At 39.6% G+C, this 25,658-nt stretch overlaps 1 protein-coding gene across 1 annotated transcript in view; it reads left to right on the forward strand.

Moving 5' to 3' along the window:
• Window positions 1–25,658, forward strand: part of PRKCD (protein kinase C delta) — a 65,250-nt gene that overhangs the window by 11,722 nt on the left and 27,870 nt on the right. The window contains exon 2 of the mRNA XM_084292865.1: window positions 25,214–25,350. Within this exon, the coding sequence (XP_084148991.1) occupies window positions 25,239–25,350 (112 nt within the window). The 5' untranslated portion in view covers window positions 25,214–25,238. The remainder of the gene's footprint in view (window positions 1–25,213; window positions 25,351–25,658) is intronic.

The following is a 25,658-nucleotide window of genomic DNA, read 5'->3' on the forward strand; positions in this document are numbered from 1 at the left end:
GGTCTCCTGATCAGACACTTACTTTGGAAAGTCTGCTTAATGTCACTTAAGGATTGCTTAACCATTGAATCTCCCAGAGTAATTTGTTAGGAAATTTTGCAAAGCTACAAAAAGCAAAAGCATATACTTTGCAGTACATCGGTCTCTATACGTTTGAAGTTGTTTAAAGCCTGTTAACAAATATGATAGCACAGCTTCATCTAATGCATGTGCTCAGTGCACGAAACAACTGGGGGCAGTGACTGGGGCTGGATGTGGGATTCTCAAGATGTATTACAGAAAAACTACTTCTGTGCTGGATAGCAGAGAAAAAGCCTGTTCTGCTTCTTCATGACCCCCTAACATGCTGTGCTGTTGGAGTAAGTTGCTTGCTGGTTGCTTGCTCAGAAAAATGTGGGTGATGCATTGTTTTTTCTTCCATCAGTCGCTTGTCTTACCTATTGCAGTAGCCTGAATGCAGGAACATCTTTGGAAGACCTCACCGTAGGATGTCATCTGTGGCCAGCCCCATCTCTCACAGGGCAAGTGCTGAGCCATCTGCCTGGCTTAATTCCTCTCATCCAGTGTTGCAGGACTGGCAGTGCTGAGCTCGGCTGTGTGTGCTGCAGAGCAATCCCCGGTTCTGAGCCCCTCTCTGTTGGAAACTGGAGAAATCTCCGGGTAATTGCTGACATACAATATTGCATCAAGGCTGGAACAAAGATGAAGTCAATGTTTCTGCCAGCATCCTGGGGGAAAAGCAAATAGTCTCGAGACATTGTGGGTTTTCTTGTACATTCTTTAGGGCTTTATGGTGTATTATAAAGTTTCTAAGATTTTTTTTTCCTTTAAGTTAGACTTTACAGCAAAAATTCACATCCTGTATGCCAATACAGGTGGGTTAATAAGATGGGGAGGGAATGAGAGGTGCAACCGAGAAAGAGGGCTTTGCCATCTTGGAAAAAAAGCTGGAGAAGCTTTTTTGGTTCATTTAATCTTTCAACACATCTTTCACTGATGTATTAAAGATGTCAAAGTTCTGACCTGACCTTCTGGAGCACAACACATGCACTGTGGGCAGGCTCTGTGTTTTCAGGTACTCCTACGTCATAAAAAATAAAAATAATAAAATATAAATAAAAATTAAAAAAAATGCATGAGCTTTGACTTTGAAACAGTTTTTAAGACGTTTGGTTGTGTGTGTTCCAAGTATGCAAATCCAAATGCTGTGTTCTTTACAGGTCAGCAGAGGGGACCAAAGGGGCAGCAGTGATGAGGCTGCCATGGTGCTTGGGAGATGTTGCAGCAGCGTACGGGGCTTGTGGCTGCACCAGTAAGAGATGAACTGCATCCTTTTAGTTACATCTGGTGCCAACAGTGCTAGAAGTGGCCCATCAGGGAAAGCAAAATGCTGTTTTATTTCATGGCCCATGCAAAAGCCAGAAACCTCTGCACTTTGCTCTGCCTGGAGGCTTTTTCTATCGCAAAAACGACCAAGTTTATCTAATGCTGTTGGACTGCAGTTTGCCTACGCATACTCGAGTGCCGTACAGCCCAGCATATCAGGAAGGAGTTAGATAGTGACTTGAATTACTTGGGTTCACCAGTCTTTGAACAATATTTGAGGAAAAACAGATTGAAAGCAGTTAAACCAGTTTTTATGTTGCACCAGATGTGAAAACTAAGATCCCAGTATGGTCATAATTTAGCTGGCATAACAGTGCTCTCACTGGCATTGAACATAAAGGTTTATTTATGCCTTACTTCATGCTGTAAGCTTGTGGTTCAGCGATGGAGGTTTCCAGGCTTTAGCCAAACAGCCTGTTTGATTTGAGCGTCAGGGAAGGCAAGCATTTTCTCCTGTTGCAAGTGTTTGAACCAGCAGCGTTGCACCTGTTGGGGGACAGTGTTGAGAAAGAAGAAGAAACAAACAGAATTACATTGTTATTGAAGTTGATGAGTTCAAAACACAATTTTGATACTGCTTTAAGCATGAGAGAAATTAGAGACGTCAAATTTTGTACTTTTTCCAAACTGATTTTCACATGACCTTCTGGTGACATCAATTTTAATAGGTCATATTTCACAGAATTCTTTCAAACTGTCCTTTCATTTTTCATTTTGTATTCCTAGGATCCATTTTTTTTGTCCTGTGCTTTGCCGAAGCTCCAGCTGCTGTTCAGTATTTTTGTCTCTAAATGACATTTTTTACAGAGAAGGTTTGCAGTGAAACCTGTAAATCAAGAAACTCCAAAAAGCTTTGTTTTTCTGTCATTCACCTTGCTCTTTTCTTTGCCCTGTGGTTTCTGTGACACATAGTAGCGTAATTTCTGTGATTAAATAGTATGTAACTAGCAAACAGTCCAAAGCTTTTCTGGGTTACTTTGATTTTCTCTGACATTTTTTTCCTTCCACAGACTCATGGCAATTCATGTGAGTTCCTAGGAAACTTTACTTTTCCACCAAGAGTTCATTATTAAAACAAATAACCAATTCCAGCAGACATGCTAGCAGGATGCGGTATACTGCAATTTAATGAATATTTGAGATCAGTCATTGTTATCTTTACCCTTAATTTGCTATAGGGAACTGCTGGTTTTACAGGTGTCCAAATTTTGGAGAAAACACTATTTAATGGTCTCAGAAAATGTGTATGACCTTAGTATCTAATTTATTAAGCAGTGGTTGATAAAACTCTGGAGGAAAAATGTGATGTGATCAAAAAGGTGCATTTTGCCCAGAACAAAGTCTCTCAAGGCAGCCTGCAGGGATGAGGATGTTTGGGTGCTTTCCCACTTCTTTTTTTCTCCTTTCTTCTGAATTGAATCTGTTGTGTGTTACTGTAAGGTCCCCTGCAGTTTGCAATCTGATGTTTCCAGGATCTGTCACAGTAATTAGTTTGCTTGTATGAATCTCTTCAAAGAAGAAAATTATTTTTTTTTCTTTTAATTGCTGAAGTTATGCAATAACTTTTTCAGTGGGTATATTTTCATCAGCTATCAACGCAGGCAACAGCACAGTGAGCTGATACGCAGAAGTAGCTTATAGATTGAGGCTTTTTCCTTTTCAGAAAAAAAAAAAAAAAAGGAAAATGCTTTGGATAATCAACAGAGCTCTGGATACTTGGTGTGAAATATGGAGCAACTGCATTGTGATCAAACAAGTCTGCAAGTGTGTGCAGTTCCCTGCCTTGAATTTGTGGCAGCTCCTGATAGTTTTGTTTAGTGAAATATTTTAAAAGAACTGGTATGACATTAGTGTCAGGTGTAAGGGTATACAAATAAAGTAATGTGTTTCTATAAAACCCCACCTTTCAAAACATTTTGGGGTATGGAAGTTTTGGTTCTTTCACAGTGGCTGTTTTGTCCTTCTTAGTTAGATTTTCCTGTGCTTGAAAGGATCTTTGTTACGCTCTTTGGCTTCTCTTGCTGTTGATATGCAGGGCAGGGGTTTTCCTGTTCGGGGAAATGTTGGCTGGACTCAATGTGCTTTTTCCAATAAAGCTCATCGGGCAGGGTGTCATCGTGGACTATATAACAAATTAGGTTTTATTCAGCTGGTATACTTTGGACCTTTAACATGTTCTCGTTTATCTCTCACTCACAGGAACACCCTAACATGGCAGCCTTCTAATCTTTTTCAGATTACAAAGCATTTGTTATGGCTCCAGAGTTTGGCTGAAACTTAATGACAGGCTTTGAACTGTAGTTTTTTTTAGTATTTTTTTTTTCTTCCCCGGTGCTTGTGGAAGCATTCAAGCTCCAGACTGTTCTCAGGGGCTAATATAACTTCCTACAGAACAGAAAGATCGCTGTTAAAGGAGTGCTCGCTTTACTTCATTTTGCAAAGTTGTATCTATGGCAAACTCCTAACTCTTCTCTATGAAGGTGAAGGTTTCATCATTTTGAACTCTTCCTCTGGGCCTGCTCTTTGTGACCAAGAGAAGGATTCCTGGTGACATCCCTTATAAAACATAAGGGCTCCTCTTTTGTCTGCCCTCCCACTTGTTTTCCATCGTTTCTATTGTAGTTGTCCAAGTTCAGGAAACTTGGTGCAATAAAGCTATAGCACTTGCTTGTGGCTTTGTCAAGAGCCACATGCACTATTTCAAATAATTGCTCCTGACTAAAGTGCGAGTGCTCGAGAGAATGAGGAACAAGCAGTTCATATTGATTGTTGCTCCATTTACAGTGTGGAAAGCTCGTCTCCTTTGGCTGTGCCCAGTTTATCTGGAAAAGCAGGAAAAGTTTTCAAGCTACAAGGCTCATTTAGATGGATTCTTCTCGGTTTTGCTCAGTTGTCAGCTATTATTTCCTGGCAGGTGCACGCGCTGCGTCTGCTTCCTGAATGGGCTCTGTCAGCGTGACTTAGATTTACCAAAGTCTGTGTCTCAAAAGTTGTAGGCTATCTAAAAGAAAACTCATATGTCTGAGAAGATACTACTAAAGAAAAAAAAAAGAGGTAAACACTGAGTCTGCGGAATTTTAATTTTGTTCTTTATTATTTGAATCACATAGGCTAAGTTAAATTTTTGCAGTTAGGCTGTACTAGGAACAGGCAGGAAGTAAAGATTGTTGTGCTGAGAGAGACAAATCTGGTGGCTTGTTGGGTTAGCACATTACTCATCTGTTACCTCATGTATTCAAGGAAAAATCCAAAGCTGATGATGTGACTGTTTCTGTCTTGCTTGAGCACAGTTAAATGCAGCCTATATCCAAGAGTTTTAGAAGAAAGAAGGAAATCCTTGCCAAGTGTGAAAGACAGGTATGATGGGTGAGTGCTCTTGGCAGACAAACTATTTCATCTATTATGCAGCTATTTGAAGTGGCAAGCTTCCAGATTTCCGCATATAAAGGAAGATAATTGCCTAACAAGGTCACTGGGAACAAGGAATACAATGTGAAAAAAATTCTGTCCTCCTGCCCTTTGGTAGAACAGGTCCTTTTATTTCATGGTTTGTTGGCAGGACCCACTGGGTCAAAATGAGGCCAACTCCAGCCAGTGTATGTATATTGGTTACGACTCCCATCACTTGCTAGAAAAATGAGTTTATGAAATGTTGGCAAATGCCCAAATGAAGGTTAATATGTGAACTGCATCTGGACCACCTTCTGGATATGTTCATGGTGCAGGTTGTATGGTACCTCCTGCCTTAGTGCAGGTAGCTGGGTGGGTTTTGTTCTCATCCTTTAATTTTCTGGGATTATTTTTTTATTTGTATTTGCTTAAACTGTGCTCTGAAGATAGTAATTTTCTTGTTTGTTTGTTTTTTACATTCTTTGCAAAAACTCAAGTCAGTTGGCATGTCGTCGAGACATGGAATCATCCTCGTTTTAAAGGAGGAAAACTGCTACAGGAAAACTAAATTTCTCATTTATTTCAGATGCTAATCTCCTCTTTTGTTTTTAATTATACCTGTGTCTTCAAAGGACATCCCAGGTGACGTCTGATGTCTAGCCCTGTCCTAAGAAAGAGCTGAGTTGTTTTGGGTGAAACTCTAAAAACACCCTGTCCCTTTGAGGCAGAAAACCAGTCTGTGGAACTTTCATGTGGTGATTAGTTTTAGACATGGTTCTAAGTAACTGAAAACAAGTCTAGCAATCAGAGAAGTTAAGCAACTTCAATGGGGTTTGCTAGCAGTCATGCCTGTAATGCATGTCAGAGGCTATTATTGCTGTTTTGAATGAATCATTTTGGTGACAGAGGTCATAACTTAATTCATAGTTGTATATATAAGAGCACAGAACATGGGAACTACCTGTTAACTACTTCTGCATTACAGTATATTTTTACTGTCTCATCATTCAAAAATGTATTTTCAAAGGAAGAGGAGTGTTCTGATAGAACTATGTGCTTGTAGAGGTTAAACTTTGTATTCAGATTTTTATCTGGTGCCACACTGAAATATTTATGTTATATTCAAATAATACATGTGGAATAGACACAGTGAAGCGTCAGTCAGCTTCCAGAAAAGTTGCCCGGTATTTTCTCAGAAGGCACAATCTTTCTTCAGCTTCCTGGCAAAAGAGGAACTATCATTTGGAAATGAGCCAGTGATCCATCTAATGAAATACCATAGCTCAAACAATAATCAGCACCAAGTGGGAGATTAAAAAATCCCGTAATGTATGGTTTGCTGTTATATAATTTTTTCCTAACAAAAGCCCCCTGTCACCCTTACCAAAAACAAAAACCAAAAAACAAACATACCTTGAAATGGAGCATTTATGGAGGGAAAAGATCAGCAGTAGGAGCTGCTGCCGACGTTAGCTTGTCCTTGCAGATTTTTTGCATCAGCAACAGACTACAAACGTAAAGAATGATTGTAGCACTGTGATGTTCCTCATATCCTCCAAAAAAGCCTCAATATTACTTGGTTCTATTTTAAATATTTTTTCACACAAAAATGTTTTCATCCAGCATTGTAAGACATCAACACTACAGGCTCTAAAAATCTAAACTTGCCTTAGCAAATGGCACATTTCTAGACGGGAGTGCTGTGAACCTTTGAACTTAAGCAGTTATTTTAAAAATCTAGTCCTTATGGGCTGCAAGTAAAATGTGTCCAGCAAAAAAGCAGGATCAACTGAAGTGACTTTCATTAACTTCAAGCTCCAGAGGTGTCAAGTCCTTATAGAAATATTCAGGCCTTAGCAAAAGTGATTTGAGATTTATATAGGTATAGATATTTCATTGTTTCTATTAATCTTTTCTAAAACTTATGTTATTTTCCCCTGCTTAGAAATGCTTCTAGAAGCCACAGTTGCAGGTTTTGGAGCTTAGCAGAGCTTGGACAGCAAGGCTGCACAGGGAAGACTCCCATGAATAGACTTATGCAGCCAGGGAGATGAGCAATGAAGGCAAAAGATAAACTTCTCCACTCATTCCTTTGAATAAAGATGAAGAAGAAAACAAAGGCAAAGTATCTGCTGCTCCTGTAGATGCTGGGATTTATGTAGGGCTTGAAGGCTGCAGGCAGCCTGCCTAATTGGGCTTGGTGACGATGGTAGCTGCCTGGGGCAGCAGCGTGCTAGGGTGTTACGGTTTGGTACCTTCTATGAATGTGTCACAGCACAATAAAGTGAGCCTGTCTGGTGCCAGAAGGGGCATACCAGGGGCATAACAGCTCCAGTTCTTCGGGGCTCTCCCTGTCTGCAGCTCAGGACCACTCCTTTCCATCCTTCCCCTTAGTTCAGCAGGAACATCCCTTCTCTCCTGTCTGTGAGCTTAAAGGCGATACAATTCAGCTTTGCTTAAACTGCTGCAGAGCTGGGATCCTTTTCAGGGCTGTTTCATCCAGCACATCCATTTCTGGCATGTGTCTTGGCATCCACCTCCTCCTAAGAAGACGTGCACTTCTTTAGGAGCTCAAGTGAAGCAGCTAATCATGGTCCCTGGAATGCATCCTGACAGGGATGTCGCCACCACTGAGGAGCATGAGAAATGATGTTGGCAATATCTTAAGGTCGAAACACTTAACACATGAGTTATTTATTCCCTTAAATCGTGGAGTGCATGATTGCCAAATTGTAGCACAATGTTTTTTGTTTTTTTTTTTTCCACACTGCTTAATGGCCTATGTTGTGGAACTAGGAGTTATCAGGTAAAAATTTTAAACATCGTATCAGTCATGGTGCTTTGTTCTTTAGTATGGTTTCTTAACAAACTGCATGTTCCTGTCTACTCCCCTGGCTTCCTTGAGCAGGAATATTTATGTCTCTAAGCTTTGCAAAATGTAGTATTTAAATCCTGAAGTGATAGTTGCTAACTGAGGTGTGATGAGAGGAAAACAATTCTTCTAAGATATGCATAAGGGCTTGTCAGTTGAAAAATGCAAGCAGGCTAAAATCTCTGGTTAGTGTAATCCAGAACTCACTGTGTGCAGTCTGCTCGTTTGTTGGTGATGGATCTTAGATGCGTTGTCCATGTCCCCAAATTCAGGCCTTCAAAGTCTGTCCCCTGGATGATTAAGACCTGTTGTTTGGAAATACGGGAGAAAGCTAGCAACAAAAGTGATAATTGTTAAGTTCCTCTGCATCTTTTCCTCCCACCTGTTGCTTTTTTTTTTCTTCTCCTGCCCCCCTTCTAGACACAGTTGTCATGCAGTTTTCTAAGCTGTTTTACCCTTTTGGCTTCCAAACACGTTTGAGTCATTTGCTAAGCATCTACATCTCTCCACTTTCTTCGTGGGTTGGTTGTTGCTGACTTCTGTCTGCACACCGTGTGGTCCACAACGTTTATTTCAGCTACCAGATAGCACCAAGGAAACAATCTTGAGTTCTTACAGAGCTATGTTTTTGAGTATGTTCTTTATCTCTGTTAGCTGATCTTAGTCGTATTTTGCATTACTTATGCTGTTGGCCCTCAGTGTAGTGTCTGAGCATCTCTTTCCTGGTAGATGCTTAGATGTTACTGTGGAGTGTTTGTAAACTTACAGGCAGTGTCTGGGAATGTTTGGTGTGTTCCCATAGAGCTGCACTGTGTTTTGACAGCTGGTTGATGCAGAGCTTCCAGTGCTACCACTCTCTCTGCAATTCCTCCACCAGTTACATGGCCTGCGACAGTTCTGCAGATGTGGCTGTGATTGACAGTCTCAATTTTAAAATACAGGCCCTTCCATGTAGCTGGGGTTTGTGGGGTTAGTTCAGCCCAAGTAATTTTGCTTTGTTGCAAGTTGATGTGAAAGTTGGTGTCAACAAATTTCTTCCATGCAAAATATTCTAGTTTGCATCTCCAGCCTTCGTAATTAAGCACTGTGGCAAGTATGTGTTTATTAGGGCTAACTAAGGAACAGAGGAGTTGAAGGGTTGCTCAAGGTCCTGGTGCATTCAAGGTTAAACTCACAGTACAGTTCTTGGGACCTTGGCTCCTTTTATGGATACTAAACCCTCCCTCCGTAGTAGCAGAAGTCACTGATTACTGCTATATAATCTAATCTCTCCATGTTCTTGTTTATTTTTGGATATGAGGTTTCAGACACTGTTGTTTGCAGGGAGTCCTACGAATGGTGAAACTTGACAGAAACGAAGGCAAGCTTGGTGTTTGTACCAGAATAAAAAATGAAGACCCTTGGCTGTAGTGTTCCTCGATGTAAGGAATTTAGATGAGGTGTTGTGAAACTTTGATCAAAATAATTCTTTGCTTGTGTGCAAGAAAAAGGAGAAAAGAATGAGTATGTTTTTAAGCCTGGTCTTGCCATCAATCTGTTCTGGATAAAGACTCTCTACAGACACCTTCTAGCCAGGTGGCTAAGTGGATAGTGTAAGAAACTCTTGCAAAAATGCACGTTGCTAATGCTGGTTTTTATATCAGGAACAGAATATTGTAAAATAAATTTATCTTTTTAGTATAATGTATGTGCTTTTTTTTTTTTTTTTTTCCTACTTCCCTTGGGATTTCCATACTCCATCAGTCATTATATTTAGCTATGTATACTTAATGTTATTTAGTGTGCAGGTACTGGTAGAGGAAACTTAGTTTTTTCAGGGGTGGCAGTTTTATATAAGCAGGTTATGCTTAACACTGCATGGTATAAACTGAGGACTTGTCAGTTAAGGTGCTATTAACATCTACATCAAGCTTGACATACATTTGTAGCATCCAAAGCTAGCATGTTCATGCACCTTTCAGTTTTTCCCCAAATCATCCTTTTGTTTGGTTCCAATGCCCAGCCACCCACCAAGCCCATTAAATTGTTCTGGGCTTCAGAGGACATCGGAATCTTTCTTGGGAAATGTTTGGAGTGGCAGTGGTTTCCACTAATGTTTTTAAAAAGTGATCTTCATAGATTTGCATTTAAAATCTGTGAAAGAAATTGAAGAGGGCCAAGCATTTGCATTTAGCATGATACCGTCTTAAAAACAGTATTATGGTAATTCTTACTATATTTTGATGGCTGCTACAAAGTTTTAAATCTGATAGGTTATCGACATATTAAGTAGCTCTTAACTTGGTAGGAATATTTTTTGCTCTTACCATGACCATAGAATCACTTTTGGTTTTCAGGCCGTGTGGAACAAACTTGTTCCATGGCCCTAGAAAAGAACAGCTTTTGATAAACATGCCTGTTGATTATTCTTGCTTAATTGTATAGATATGTGTCGCAGAGATGAGTAGGCAGTCTACAGGTGTCTGGAAATGCTACTTGGCAATTCAAAGCAGTTGTTTTCACCTTACTCTTAGCTCCAAGTTTGCTGATTTTGTTTCAGATCTGAAAGAAAAAAAAAAAAAAAAAGAAAAAAAAAAAAGGACTTTCGTGTCTGGAACTTTTAATGAGTACTTGTAATGGGAGATTACCTGTCCCTGCAATTCTGAGCTATATGTTTACTTAGTCAGCACTGCTGGCCCTTGGCTTATGAGTAAGTGAGGAAGCCGGGAGTTTCTGCAAGAATGACTCATATCAAGGAAGAATCCTCTTCTCATGTCTGATCATAAGAACAAATTAATTAACCTACTTACATAATGCATCTTCCCAAAATTACTGAAAGATTGTTGATTTAAATTCTTAACATAGGTTCAGTAACTCTGCCTCAAAAGTAGAGTTGCTGCTTGGAACCTGTGACTGGCCATCCTGGCGCCTTCCTTACAGTGCAACATTGATTTTTCTTACTGATTATTTTTGAAGGAAGTTGTAAAACTTCAGACTTCTATGACTTCAGATTATAATCCTTGGATATGATGTCATCTTGCTTCTAGACAAGCCTTTCTCAATCCCTTTGGGTAGCTTAACTTTCTAGTAGGTAAATGTTAGAAAACTGGAAAGGGGGCATGAAGGTCAGCACTAAGTGGATTACAAGTCTGAACCAAGTTATTTTGACTCTCTCACGCCAAGATCATAAATATATCACCGTGCTCCTCTAAGCCTGCACAAGGATCTGAAATAACCATTTCTTTGTGCAGCTGTTGTGACTTCAGTAGTTGATACTAGAGAACATTTAACTGTCTTGTAACCTTGCTACTCTACTGCAAATTACTTGGATTATCTCACTGTGTTCTGTTTAGAGAGCAGAAACTCCAGAACCTCTCGGGCCAGCTTTTAAGTTGGGTGAACTCTCTGCTTCTTGGGCAGTGCCAGAGCTATGCAGCATTGCACATCAGCACTGAATACTTGTGCCATTTGTTACGTGTTTGTGTCTGAGTCTTTCAGAGGTAGCAACCTTCAGAAATTTAAATCAAGCCTGGAATAACTATGGATTTAAACTCTTGTACCTCCTAATGTGTCCCCATTTGTACAGGTCTGCCAATGTTAATTGATGCTGCACTGAGCCTTTTAGTTAATGTTATGTATTTAGAGAAAAGTCAATATACAAATCCAGTTTGCAGTGTGATTAACACAGTGTATTAGCACAGGCTGATAAGAGTATGGTTAGCACCATATTTTTAAAAGGAGCTATCAGTTTCACCTAATTTGCTCATGCTAGCTGGGTGTCTTCTGTCTATTTATCTTGAGCAACTGGGCTGGTTCCTGCCCATGGCAGGGGGGTTGCAACTGGATGATAGTTAAGGGTCCCTCCCAACCCAAACCATTCTGTGATTCTATCTTCCATTGTAAATTAATGCAATTGCTCAAAAAATGTGTTCAGCTTATTTGCAATGACAAAAAAAAAAAAAAAAAAGAATCTATCTTCATCATTTTTTCTATTTCTTTCTTGAGAAGTACTTGCTTTATTTTCTAAGTAACTTTTTGCCCTATAAAGAAGGGCAGAGCAGCACAGATGCAGGCTTTGGTATTCCAGAGACATCTGCATAGTCCTTATGGGTAATGTCTGAAGTCAGCAATTTGTTCTTACAGTTCCTCTCCTGTAAAATGGAAAGGGAAATGAAAGCAGCTTGAATGGTCTGTATCATTTTCTTGAGATGTATAAGTTGTTACTACATGTAATTTTTTATACATCCATGTTACACAAGCAAATTTATACATATATAATGTAATACAACCAAAAGGGAAATATTTATATAAAACTGCCCAGCAAGTACAGGAATGTGCATTGTGCTGTATGTCCATCAGTAGCAGCTGAAACACTATTCTCAGTTTCACTTATGCATAGGTATGGAAATTCAATAATGGCTTTTGTCTGTTATACATATTATTATATGTATACGTTATACATATCTGTATATGTATATACAATATACTATTATCATATAATAGTATATGATATACTATATCATATACTATTACACGTATCTGTATATGTTTGGTAGTCAAGATTATATCAAACTTGATTGTACTTATTGAATATATATTAAATACCATGATCACTTTATGCAAATATTCTCAGAACTTCTTAAAACTGGGGAAAAAAAAGTCCTCAAACTTCAGCAGAACAAAATTTTTGCATGGGGATATAATTATGTAAATGATCCTTGTTCTTTGGGATATCTGAGTTCTGTTCAGATGGTATATATTTGTATATCCTAACCAATAACCAGTGTTTATCATTACACACCACAAATGAGCACAGGGCACTGACAGCTACAAGACAATTGTGAGGTTCCTTTTCCCTTTCACATTTCCTCAGATTAATTTTAAGTGCTCCTCCCACCCCACCCCCCAGTTTTGGCATTTTCTGACAGATAAATTTTGTGGCTTTATTTTTAGGTTTATTATTTTTATTTTTAGTTTCAATTTTAGAGCAGTTAAGAGGACCCTAACCACTAATGCTCTAATTAGAGAACAGCATCTTGCATGAGGAAATTTGTTACATGAACATAAAAATTATATTTATGAAACTAAAACTACTTTAAAAAATTTTCACAATACAAGCTAATACAGTTTTCAGCATAGCTGTGTTGCAGTTCAGAGTAAATATTTATTTTTTGAATATTCCCACAGAGGCAGAGTGGGGTTGTGTATTAGCAGCAGAGAGCTACATTTCCAGATCTCTTTCCCACAGAGTTTGTTCATTGGGCCAAAGTTGATTTTGGTTTTGTTTACTCCAAACAGAGGACTCTCAAATTATCCATGACATGGACTAACTTTTCGTCAGAAGTGGGTTACATCCACTTGCCTCTTCTCAGTTGTGTGGCTTGCCTCTTGGTCCTGGTTGCATAGCAAGTCTGTGGCTTCAGCAGTAATTACTAACACGGAAAAGCAATATTAGAGCAGCATTTATGTACTTAGCGTCCTGTAGTGCGAGCAAACATACAGAGCTGTGGGGAAGCGCCAGCACCCTGTGGCCAGCGGAGTGCTGAGCACTGTCAGGCAGAAAGGAGCCTTTGGGGCTGAGCTGTGCTGGCGATGATGCTCGCGGTAAGCAGCGGGAGAGCTACGTGCCAGCACCCCCTGCTCGCTCCTGTGAGCCGAGTTGGCAGCTGAGACTGAAGATGTGGCCACCGCCGCATGGAAGTGAAAGGTATTTCAGATATACAAAGCGTTGGGGTGATTAAGTAAGTTGTGATTAAGTAAGCTGCGGAGTAAATAGCATGAAGGAGCTGCCTGGCATTCGAGGAGGAAAGAATCGAGACGGTATGGGTAGAGCTAATACACAGAGGAAAGATTTGGAGGCAGGACTGGGCAGACCGTTCAGGGTAGATCCACTCAAACAAATTACACCATGTGGAAAGCAAATTTCCCACTTTGCTGCCTGGGGACATGCTGAGAGCCTTTCCATGCTGAGAGTTAAGAAAGGGATCTTGTCTAATTGCAAGTGGGAACATTGCATTTGGAACCGCTAAGAGCATGTTGGTCTGTGTGCTTCGCTCCCCTTCTTCCTTTCTTCCCACTATGCTGTCTGTCCCTTTTTAAAATGCAATCTCACCGTGAAGACTGGGCCAAGCATTGTGTGCGTGGTGTATACTACTGCCTTAGTGGCACTGCGGTTTGTAGCTGCTTGGTTTTCTTCTCGAGTATGTCTGTGTCAGTAGCAGCCATACACCATCCTTCTTAGCTTCGCGATCTAACAGAAATGGCATATCCTCAGTGGTATGTTCCCCAACCACAACACTACACACAAGGTGGTATCTGGTGCTAGCAGTGATTTAGCAAGAACTGTTAAAGATTGTGATCAGAATTAGCACAAAGGAGCACTTCTATGGCAGGAGAATGCGTGCAGCAAAAAGTCAGACGTACTTGAAAGGTGCAGGGAAAGTAACCAAGACTTTAACTCACTTACCCGTTTAGTGATGGAGGAAATGATAGGCTGTAATAAGCCAGGAAAGCTCGTCTGTAGGAAAATCATTACATACTCCATTGCTTCTGTGGACTAACTGGGAATTGGGAGCAGAATCATAGCACAGTTTGTGTCAGGTACTTCTTGGGGTAATCTAATGCTACCCTTACGTGTCAGTAGCCTATGTCTTTTCTTTCTGCAAGTAGGTTTTATTCAGATTGCAAAGGGGTTTTTTTGTTTGTTTTGTTTTGTTTTCAGGGTGCTCAACAGTGCAGTGACCCAATAACGTAATAGAGCAGATGCTGACTTGCAGCGTTGAGGGAAGCTCTTGAGTATATGTTTTATATTTCTGTGTGTGGGTTTATCTATCTGTATGTATGTATGTATAAAGTGTTTTGCTTATGGAAACCAAACATCTCATTTTTAGACAACTCTAAAAGATTAGTAGGATGAGCACTGGAGTGGAAGCTGGACAAAGTCATGACAGACCATTATGCATCTAATAATTTGGTTTGTGCTTTTCTCCAGAAGTTTGGATCTTTCCAGGAGTAGAAGTAGCATTTCTGGAAGGTGGCCAGGGGGTGTTTTTAAGAGCACTCATCCCATAGGAGAAATTCGGCTCTCTCAAGACTCAAAATAGCTGAGTATGCAGTGGTTGTCTTTTCAAAAAAGATTGTGGTTCATCTAAAGCTCCAGGGATTTTTGTTCCGTTTTTCTTCTTTGTTTACTGTGTCGTGTCCCAGACATCTCAGTATTTAAGCGTTTTCTTCCTCAATAAGGGCACTAGAATGATGTGTTTTTATTTGTTTAGTCAGAGATAAATTAATATGGCTGATAGACGCATAACAAAGTGTTTTAATAAAAACAGCATCTGAACTGTTGTGGTGTGTGGAGTTTACCTGTTTAAACCACAGAATTCAGGCAAAGGTCAAAAATAAAAGTTTGCTCTTAACTTCTTATCTTGTGGGTTAAAAAGGAAGGAATAAAATTGGTATTAAATAGTACATCGTCTCACCCTGAGTTTACACTATAACTTGCACTGTAAACTCGGTTCTACTTTTAAATAACCCAAGTAACCTTAACAACCCCTTATGCATTCATTGACCATGCTGTTAATAAGCCTTCTCCATATTTTTGTGCATATATTTTAGCTGTGGGTGCCCATTCCACTGTAGAGCTTTAAATGTTAATTTCCTCTAGAAAATGACCCAGAGAGAAGTTGAAAAGCATTTGTGATTCCATTTTCCTGCTTTTGGAAATCCTAGCTGGAGATTTGAAGTTACAGGAGGAGCGAAGACTTCTAATTAAAAATAAATTTCAGTTACACTTACTCCTTTCCAGTTTCTCCTTATCAATCATTCATTATTTAGCATCAACCCGTACATACCCCAGTGTCACTTGGTTGTGCTTATTTCATCTCTTTGTTACAAAGATGAGAGATTCTTTTAGAAGTAGCAATGCAGATATCCTTCTATGGCTTCATTGTTTATTTTCAGCTATTAAACCAAAAAGTCTTGGATAAGTGGATGTTTACTGGTTATTTATATTTCTGACATATTTTTTGGCCTTCATATCTTAAGTAATACAAAAAAAAAAAAAAAAAAAAAAAGGATAAAAGGATGATTCCTGCCTATGGCAAAGAGTCTTTAAGAACCAGGAAGCAGTCAGGAGGAGAAACATGGTACTCAGCAAAGCAGATTCATCCTGTCTTGCTGGCTGATGTCTGATTGAAGCAGACTAAATGTTTGTGGCCCTCAGGGAGAACATGGCTTCTCAAAAAAACAAAAACAAACAACAACCAACCCCAGCAATGCCAAATGCACTCAGGAGGGAGGATTGGAACTGTTCCTGCAACTCAATACACAGCTAATGAGCAAAAATCTTGTCTCCTAAGTCTTGTGTCCTTTTACTTTAAAAGCCCTGGTTAAAAACCATGCATCCGTGAACTGAATATGGATTTCATCCGACAAGGTTATCTGAGCAGCAGATTTCCAGTGTGTATGAATGATGATACAGTTCTCTTGGCTAATGAATATTGTAGCTTTCCAGATACTTGGAGGGTTAGGTCATAGTGCTGGCGGTAATGCAGATTTCTGGCTTGAAGGCTTGTACTCTGCAAGAGGCACTTACTCTGCACAGTCTGCTGGTGTTTTTCAAAAGCCCAAAGTAAAACTGTTCTCTAGTTAAAATGTTCAGAAGACTTTTTTTGTGTGTGGTTTTCTTTTGTTTGTTTTGTTTCTGTTGAATACACAATTTCTCTTTTTCCATTTTTCACTTCTTTATTTTTCATATAGAGGTAATAATCTGGTACATTTGAAATACGACAAAATTCCAATTTCCTTTTTTTCTTAAGCAGGAATCAGCATACTCTCTTTATGATATTTTGCAGTTTGTGTCAAGGGAAGAGATGGGAGATATATTTTGGGTTGTAAAAGCTTAGCTGAAGTGTTGTCATGTTTTCCATTTGATTTGAAAATGTTGTTGGCACTTTGTATTATATGGTCTGGGAAATACAGCTTAAATTCCTGGCAATTTATAAGCGTGAAGAAAATAAGTTTTGTGTGCATAGCTATATACCAGAAAGAAAACCTAGAATGTTACACTGAATCCTAGATGAAAACACTGAGTGGGAGTGAGGATGGTGTGCAGCTCCTCCCTTAGAGGTTTCTGATGGACCAGACCAACTAATTGATGCTCGCTGCATATTTAGTACTTTGCATAACCTGCTGGCAAGAACGGTCTTAAAGGACCTGAAATGTAATATTTTCAGCCATAATGCCTTCATTACTTGTTAGTGGTATTTTTTCTCTGTGAACACATAATTCCAAGGCTTTTCTCAGAAGTGGGACAGGAAGAAAATGAGCTCTTCAGAAATCACCGGAGTGAGCCTGCTTGAGGAAACTTAACCTTGTGCATGCAGACCGTGAGCTGATAGCTGTCTGCGTGATGGTTATGCCCGAGAAGACAAAAAGCTCCGGTATCAAAAGCTGAATGCGTTAGAGGTGATTGCTTTATGGTTGTGGTGATAGCTAAATAGATCCTGTACAAAATGCTGGATTCTCTTCAGCTACCTTCCTCCAGTTTGCTACATCTGCAGGCTGCAGGAGTAGCTCAGCTTTCCCAGCGCTTGCTGGCTGTCTCGGAAAAGTCTGAGGAAAAGTCCGAGCCTTCTTGCAGAATTGCACGCTGCCTTTGGAGAACTCGTATTCACGTGATAAACTTGAGGTACAGTTTTGCAATTTACTTGTGCTGACTAAATGCAGGCAAGGTCCTTGAGCAGAGTTGAGGAAGTGGGAGCCGAGGGCTGGTCGGGGACATGCAGGAGGCATCCAGGAGTCTGCTTGCTGACAGAGCCAGACCTGGCAGGGAGCTGGGGCTCCAGAGCCTACTAATGAAGGGAAGGAGAGGGGTAGCCTCATCCCTTTCACCTTAATAAGGTTTTGCTGTCAAATGAAGGGAATTGTTTTACTTAATTGCCAAAAAGCACCCAAACTTCAACTTACTTCCCTTGTCCAAAAAAGCTTCCTGATTAGTCTACTAAGTTATGCGTGTATAGAGGCAGCATTTGCCTCCTACCTAATACTTAGGACATGCTCCTATTTCAGAATGGGATTTGATATTAATGAATTGTAGAGCTTCAGAAACATCTGACTAGCCAGCCACATTGTTGCAGTCACCGCTTATCAACTGGTGTCAGCTTGCGCCATCAGAAGTAATGAACAAAGCCTTTGGGCTTCAGGCAGTGTTTCTGCTCTTGCATCTTTCTAAGGTCTGGTATTTGTGCTTTGTGTTAGTGAAGAGGATTCTTTGGCAATCTTGTTTCAGAACTGATTTTGGTAATGGTGAAAAATAGCATGCCTACAGCACGTTTACTGCATAGTCCTGTGCCTTCAATGAGGAAGGAGAACTTGGGGGTAAAAAAAAAAAAAAAAAAAAAAAAAAAGTATTAAACTTACTATTTCTACTATTAAAGAAAAAGCAGCTGACAGTACTTCCTCACCCCCAAGTAGTAGTTGTGGAATATCAAAAAAGCCAACTTCGGTGCTCTGAATGTTCCCTTTCCAAAAAAGGGCATTCAGTGTAAAAACGCTTTTTTTATCTTGCAGCATATGCTGTGTAACAGCCTGTCCTGCTGTCTGTTTCAGACTCCAAAATTACCTCAACTGGCTGATCTTCTGATGTAGAACCCAGATTTGTCTTACTCAACACACTTGAAAAAAAAAAAACACAACACTTTCAAACAGTCAACTGTTGTTATTGGGCTAATCTTATGTTCTCATATGCTCAAATAAATTGGGCTGCTTGTGTTCCAAAAAAAATAAAATAAAATCAGGTCTGCACTAGATCTTCCTTGCTTACTAACTGCACTCCCCTCAAGCTTTTCAGGAGTTTGCACTTCCAAGATTTAGGGTTGGCATGTTCAGTAAAAGGTTTCTAATGCTCATATTGTGAAAAGCTTGTCATAATAAAGATAGGGAAAGCACCAGTAATTTTTGGGGGGGGGCCTTTGGGGATTAGTGGAAGTAGATTTTTTGGGGGAAGTACCAACCACTTATAAAGTAGCCATAAATTCAGGCAGTTTGGGGACTGTTGGACGTGCCAAAGAGGCACGGAAACTCTGAATTATCTGTGCTTCTGGCCAAGCAGGAGAGACCCCAGGAAGCATCTCTTGCTACGTGACTTATCTAGATGGATTTTCCCCATGCTGTTGCTACACAAATAATGAAACATTTTACTATGTCATGCTTCTAGTCCTGTCCTAACCAGCAAAAGCAGAAGTACTTGAAAGAAAATAATGGGGTGAGGAGGGAAGAAGGAAGTTGTAGCTACATTTTTTTCAAGCTACATGTATAGGATATTGTGAACCAATCTGCATGCACTACTTGAAAAACCAAACAGACTCCAACATTTATATAACTTTCACTAGAATTCAGTGTACAGGATTATCATTTTGAAATTATGAACCAGAATATATATATATATTCATCAGTAAATTTAACAGCAAGTAAATTGAATTGTGTTAAATTTCTCATTAATCTGTTTTCACTTTTCATAGTCCTCTGGTGTAATTATTTCAAAGTGTTTTATGAAGATACATTGTTTTGGAAATATTGCTGCAGAAGTTGTAGGTGGTTGGGCCACTTTAAAGATATTCTTTTCATGCTTGACTTCCCAAAGGTAACTGCATTTTGTTAAATATTTCCTAACCCATTAGGTGTATTGCTTTTCCTTATCAATTAATTTTGCTTTCATCAGTATAGTCCACTGGTTCGAATCTTAAGGTCTATTTTTATTTTGTTTGTAAAATCTTCTCCATATGATAGTTCATCAAAATAGTTGCTGTGAAGCTTCGTGCATGTAATTACTACTCTTGGATTCCATAGACAAATGAAGCTGTCAAATTAATAACTGAAGTAAATAAAACTTTCCATAAGAGATAGTTGTAACCTGAGTGGCTAAACCTGAATAGCAAGTGGCTAAATCCAAATAACAGTGAGGGTGATGCTGGTGCAGGGGCCATAGCTTTGGTTGCTTCTTTTCCTGCAGGGATGCACATGCAGCATGTGAGGTCAGCCCTGTGTGTTGAAGACTGCTCTTCAAACCCTCTGTGGATTTTAAATTTTGAAAGCAGTACCTGCAGATAATGTTTTTTGCAGCCCTTGACATCTGTGAGCACTCAGTTTCATGATGTGTAGTGATGCAGCGTTTGCTGTGAGTACCTTTCTCCGCCTTTAGCTGAATGGCAGCAGTGCAACAGTCTGCAGTCCTTAGGGAAGTCCCGCTGATAGAGTGCTGCAGTGTATCTTCTTGACAAGGCTGCTAACAGCAAATATAATAAACCTTTTTTAAACTAGCTTCCTTTTTAGACTGACTTCTTCCCACTGAACACCAGGTAGAAGCCAGGGCTTTCAACAGAACCTCCTAAAATTCTCTGTAGAATAGTTGCAAGTCTGCAACTTAAGCAGTGATTACCATCTTTGTTACTTTGGTCCAGTGATACATCCTACAGCACTATTACTGTTTCTCCTCTCTTGCAGATGGGATTTTGATCAGCTCAATGAATACCTGTGAAGGGATAGGTACTGTAGCCAACTGAGCACTGGAGCCAACCTGCTTCCTATGAGTTATTCTTTAATATAAGCAAAAAGCAGCATAAGAGGGAATGATAAAAACATAAACATGCACGTTATTGCTATGCACAGATGAAGGATGCTAATCACACGTCCAGCATTTCTACTTGCAGCCTTCCCTGTGTTATCATTCTGACAGTAGCACAAGCACCTTTGTAGGAAGTACACAAAAAGGAGGCAGGTTTTTCGCCATGTTTTTGAAAGTGCTGTGGGGGCAAGGAAAATTGGGCAATAGTTCGTTGCTGTCTTTCTGGAACCTTTTGTCCATTGCCAGAATGGAGGATAAGAAACTCTTGTGGTAGAAAAAAAGAAAAAAAAAAAAAAACTTGCTAATTGGAAATAATTCATATTTTTGCATCTTAAAAAGGAAAAAAGGTATTGGTGCATATTTTCAGGGATGACCACCCATCAGTCACTGATGCTGGCTGCTGGTGTTGGTGTTCTCCAAAACATTTCTGTGTCCTCAGAAATGGTCACAGCGAGGAACTGAGCAGAAAGCAGTCGTTTTTTTTGCCATCCAGAGCATTTCTGTGAGACAGCAGGGAAAAGACATGACTCTGCTGCTTTACATCCATTTGCAAAAAGTCAGAACTTGGTTGCTTTTCAGACTACTACAAGGAAATCAGTCTTGAATCAGAGAGGTGTTTTATCCTTTGCTTTTCTCTTGGATGTATAGACCTGTGTTGGTGATGGAGCAACCTGCTCTCTCTTTGGGCCTTTCAGTTTTCAGTCCCTTCAATGTTCTGTTCTTGGCCTCTGTCAGTGTTTCCTTCTCCACTGCTTTGATGTTACTTCCTGCTCCATGCAGAAGTCACAACTGCCTCTTTGTTTCTGGATTGTGTTAGAGGTGACTTGTCCTCACTATTTACAACAAGGAAGAGTTGTAGCAACAAAGGAACTCTGACAAGTAACGCCTTCAGCTGCAGCCTGAGTCCCCAGTTGTCATTGTGCACTGTTGGAAGGAGAGAAACTGCAGAATTTAACTTTGTCACTTGTATCTCTGTGGAGAAGATTGTTACTGCAATATGAAGTTTGTGCTAGCAGATGTTGTGAAAATTCTCCTTGGAGTTTTTTGAGATTGAATATATCCAGAAGATTTCCTTAAAACTAAGCATTACAATCAATTCTGTGGGAAAACCAAACGTTTGTTCACCCAGCAGATGTTGGCATTGAGAGGAAGGTGTTCCATTTTTTCAGTATCTCTCCACGCTTACTATAGTCAATGGTAACATGATTGATTTTCTTTTGATATTAAGAACAGTCAAAAGCTTCCAAAGGCTTCATGGAAGTTACTGTGGACTTTACATAATCTACTCCAGATGGTGTTGAACACAACTTTAGCTTGCAGCAGGGTGTGTTGGGGATCCTTGAGGAAAGGAATATTGTGCTGGACAGCATCAGAGAGCACACTGAGTCAGGTCAGGGTGGTCATCTCAGTGTACTGCATGCAAAACAATGCTACTAAAGCATTTCCCCCCCCCCCCCTTTTTTTTTTTTTTTAGATAACTTTTCAACTGTTGGATATACGCAACCTGTAATTTGGAGTTGCAGTACTTTTGGAGTTTGCATCTCAGTTTTTCCACTATTTTGTTTAAATAATATCACACCCTGTAGGGAAAGCAGTTTGGCTTTAATACTTCTAGCAGCAATACAGGTCATATGAATAGACTGTAAAATCTCCATGTCCTAACTGGTGTTTTATAGCAGTTCAGTTCTTGACAGATACAGCTCTTAAAACTAGAGTCAACACTTTTTCTGTCGCTTCAGAAATAGTCAAGGAGACCTGAGAGGTGCTTGTGTCTAAGATGCAGTGAACAAAATGCACGTATTGCTCTGGATGTTTTTGCTTTTCAAATGTGACAAAAGTTTGGATGAGCACATTCTGCAGGGATTTTGAGAAACTTTGTTGAATTAAAGTGAATCTCTGTGTCTGGAGCTTTGCTGCCAAAAACAGTTTTAGTGAGGTATGTTTTTGTTTTTTTCATAGCAGTACAGCCAGTACATGTCAACTGCAGTATCTTAGCATAGACAGGGATTGGAAAACGTAACTGAGGAGTGAATCCAAGCCCTCCTTTCTCACTTAACCTCCCTGCATCACAGTACAGTCTACCACATATAATGAGATTTTACACGAGACCACTGTACATCTCCACTTTTCTGAAAAAAGCAGAATGTATAAGGACAGAGAAACTTGGCAGGAACAGGTAGTTTGTTACGTGAAACTAAGTTGTTGAGGTTTTTCTGTTAAATGGGAAGGTAATTTCTACTTTTCTTCAATGCAACTTTGAATTGAGCTCATCTTGAACATCATCAGAAATTCCTGGGGTTTGGTGTTTTGTCTTAACTCCTTTAATTGATTGTGTTTAGTACTGCATTTCTGAGTGAGAATTTGAGATTGCACTGAAGCCAAGTACCGTGAAGCTAAAACAAATAACCATAGTCAAAACTAAAAATGCAGCTTTTGAGAAGCAGAGTGGAAAATGTGGCCTTCTAAGTAGATTTTGTATTAGGCCACCAGAAATGAGGAAGATTATGTGATTATATAAAGTCCATGTGTTTTTTTTCTACCCCTTTCTATTGTATCTGTGTATTGGCTGTTGAAGTAAATGTCAAGTGACAAGCCTTGTGTTCTGTTTCAGAACTGATGTTAGTTTGATTCAATTTGAGTGAAATCAGTGCAATTGTTAGTTTAGCTTTGTTGATGCCTTCCAATTTTTTGTTAGTTAGATTTCCAGACTTACTGGAAATTGTGGTTTCTAGCTGGGCTTTTCCTTCCAACCTGAATTATCCTGCAGTCTGTGATTCTATCAAATAAAATTTCCCGTGGGAGCTGCGCACTGACCTACCCAGCTTGTTTCTACCTATGGCCTAACTGGGTCTTAAAGCTGTTTCCCCAGAGGTAAAAGATTATTAAATCTGGTTTCTTTTACATCTACATTGAGTAGTAACTTTTTGTTATCCAGTACTGGTGAGCCACATAGCTAGTCACTTGAGGGTATCTCTGAGTGTAGCGAGCATGAGGTCTCTCAAGCAGTTAAAATACGTTCCTCATTAAAGCTCTTGATGAGCATTGTTGCATTTGTCAAAGGGAGGTATCTGATAATATTTGTTAATTTTTACAAAAGCTACTTTCTCTCTTTGTGGGGTCATCCCAATCCCCAATCTCATCAACTGGTGTTCCAAGCTATCTTAACCAGTGGATTAGTGTGGAAGTGTTGTTGTTTTACTCAAAGCATGGATATCAGGCTGTGGGAATATGAATTATAGTTGTGGCTTTTAGTTGCTCAGTGGGGAAAGCAGCAATGCCAAGTAATCCTAAACCTGCTTTCTAACTTTGTCCTACTCTACAGAAGAGAAGATGGGGAACCAGTCAGTTAATAAGAAACAACTCAATAAATGTTAGAAAGTAGTAAGATTTTTTTGAGAATGGTTTCCACAAAGGGAGACTGCATGATATGCAGATAATGGTGGTAGGAGCTATATTCTGTTTTGCTCCAAAAACTGATTTCACAGTCTTAACTAAATGACTGTTCTGGGCCTTAAAAGATATGAGAAGGATGTTAATTGCTTCTCGGGTTGTTTTATATATAAATTTAAAAAATAAAAAATGCAAGCATATGCAGTATTGCTTGAAGTGCTCTTCCTAGTGCTGGTTAACAATCTACAGATAAAAGGCTAGCTCCGCCCTGTTTTGTTTTGTGTTTTTTTTTTTTCTTTTTCCTGTAATCTCTTCCTATTAACTTGTTAACTCTTTTCTCCTAATCCAACCTGTTTGTTCTCTGATTGTGTTTCCTTGCTAGCAAATTCATTCACTGATTGTGTCTCCTTGCTAGCAAATGACTGTTTTCTCTTACCTTCTGAACACCTTATTTTTGCTTCACAGAACAAGTATTGACATCTGAGCTACAGGGCCTAGCTGCATAGCTGAACATGCTGCAAGCCGTGAACTGAAATCTGCTCTGAGTTCAGGAGCTCTTGAGTACGAGGAAAGACAAGTGAAACACCAGTTGCTGGCTTAGAAATTGTAGGATTCTTGCGTCTTGGGTTAAACCAAGTGACACGGTACTGCTGTAGTTTTTTCTACTCCTTTTGTCTGGCATGTGTTCCCACCTTCAAAAAAAGACTGTTCTTGAAGTTTGGTGTCTCACAGTTTGCATCAGTAGCCCTGTGATGCATCCTAGGAGTAGTACAGCACCTAAAGCAAAGCAAGGCATGGAGTTGTGTGTTGTTGTTACGTGTGTTTTGGTTTGGTGGTATTCTCTGGAAGGTACATCACTTTCCACATTAAGTAAGTGGAAAAAAAGCAGTTTGAACTCATGATGTACGAACCAATTACTCAGCCTGTTAATGTTGATCAAGTAATTACATGCAGTGCAATTACTTGATCGTGCTTAAGAACATTTTTCCCTTACTGTACAGCTAGTATTGCTTTTTGCTGCAGTGCCCAGAAGTTATGTGTACAGTTCAATAGTTTCTTGGATAATCTTTATAAGTAAAATTAACAAGGACATTTCTTTTGTGAGTTGATTGGCAATTGGAGCATCTAGGTATTCTGAAGCGTTTTAAGGTTGTGTAGGAACTGAAAAATAAAACCTTATACACCCAAAAGAAAAAAAACAGTTTGCAGTTTGTCCACTTGAGTTCTAAGATGTCTCTTAGTTTGTGAACTACTTCTTTGATAAGAGTGTCCATCTAATTGTGTCTGTTACTGATTAGGGTCTCAGCCAATTAAAAACTGAGGAAGGTCTAAGTCAAAGGTATAAATACTACTTATTTTTAACAGGATACAGTTAAAAGTGGGTCTTTAAGTTCAGTCTTTGATTAAACGTGATGTTTTTTGTTTCAATACATGCCAGTTTTAGGCTTATGATCTCAAAAGCAAATTTAAGACTTGCAGACATCAGTGGATGGTTCGTGTTGGTTATGATGGCTGAGAACTGTGTATTGCTTTCTCCTGTGTCTCACACCAAGTCTTTTATTCTTTCTACACAGGTGTGCATCAGCATTGCTGTGAACAATGGCCCCCTTCTTAAGGATATCTTTCAACTCATTCGAGCTGGGACCTGTGCAGAATCAAGGGGAACTACAGCCTTTCTGTGCTATCAAGATGAAGGAGGCATTGACTACAGGTGAGGTTACAAACGGTGATGCTTTTCTGAGTATGAATAAACTGTTGAGAAATACTGCAATCCCTCTTAGGCTGTGAGTAGTAACAAGTGCTACTGTTCCTGTCACACTAAGCACTTCAACACGGGCATTCTTTCAGAATGCAAGAAATAACAATGACTGTTGTTTCTACCCCCACCATAAAACGAAGCTTCTTAATTAGAAATTTCTTGTCCTGCAGCAAGAGTGCTCAGCACTTGGTAGGATGAAGTCCAAGCTTTCTTGTCTCCCGCTTCACCACCAACACATAACTATTCACAAAACACATGGT

Source organism: Netta rufina (genome assembly GCF_964035555.1).
Source record: "Netta rufina genome assembly, chromosome: 10".
NCBI classification, from domain to species: Eukaryota; Metazoa; Chordata; class Aves; order Anseriformes; family Anatidae; genus Netta; species Netta rufina.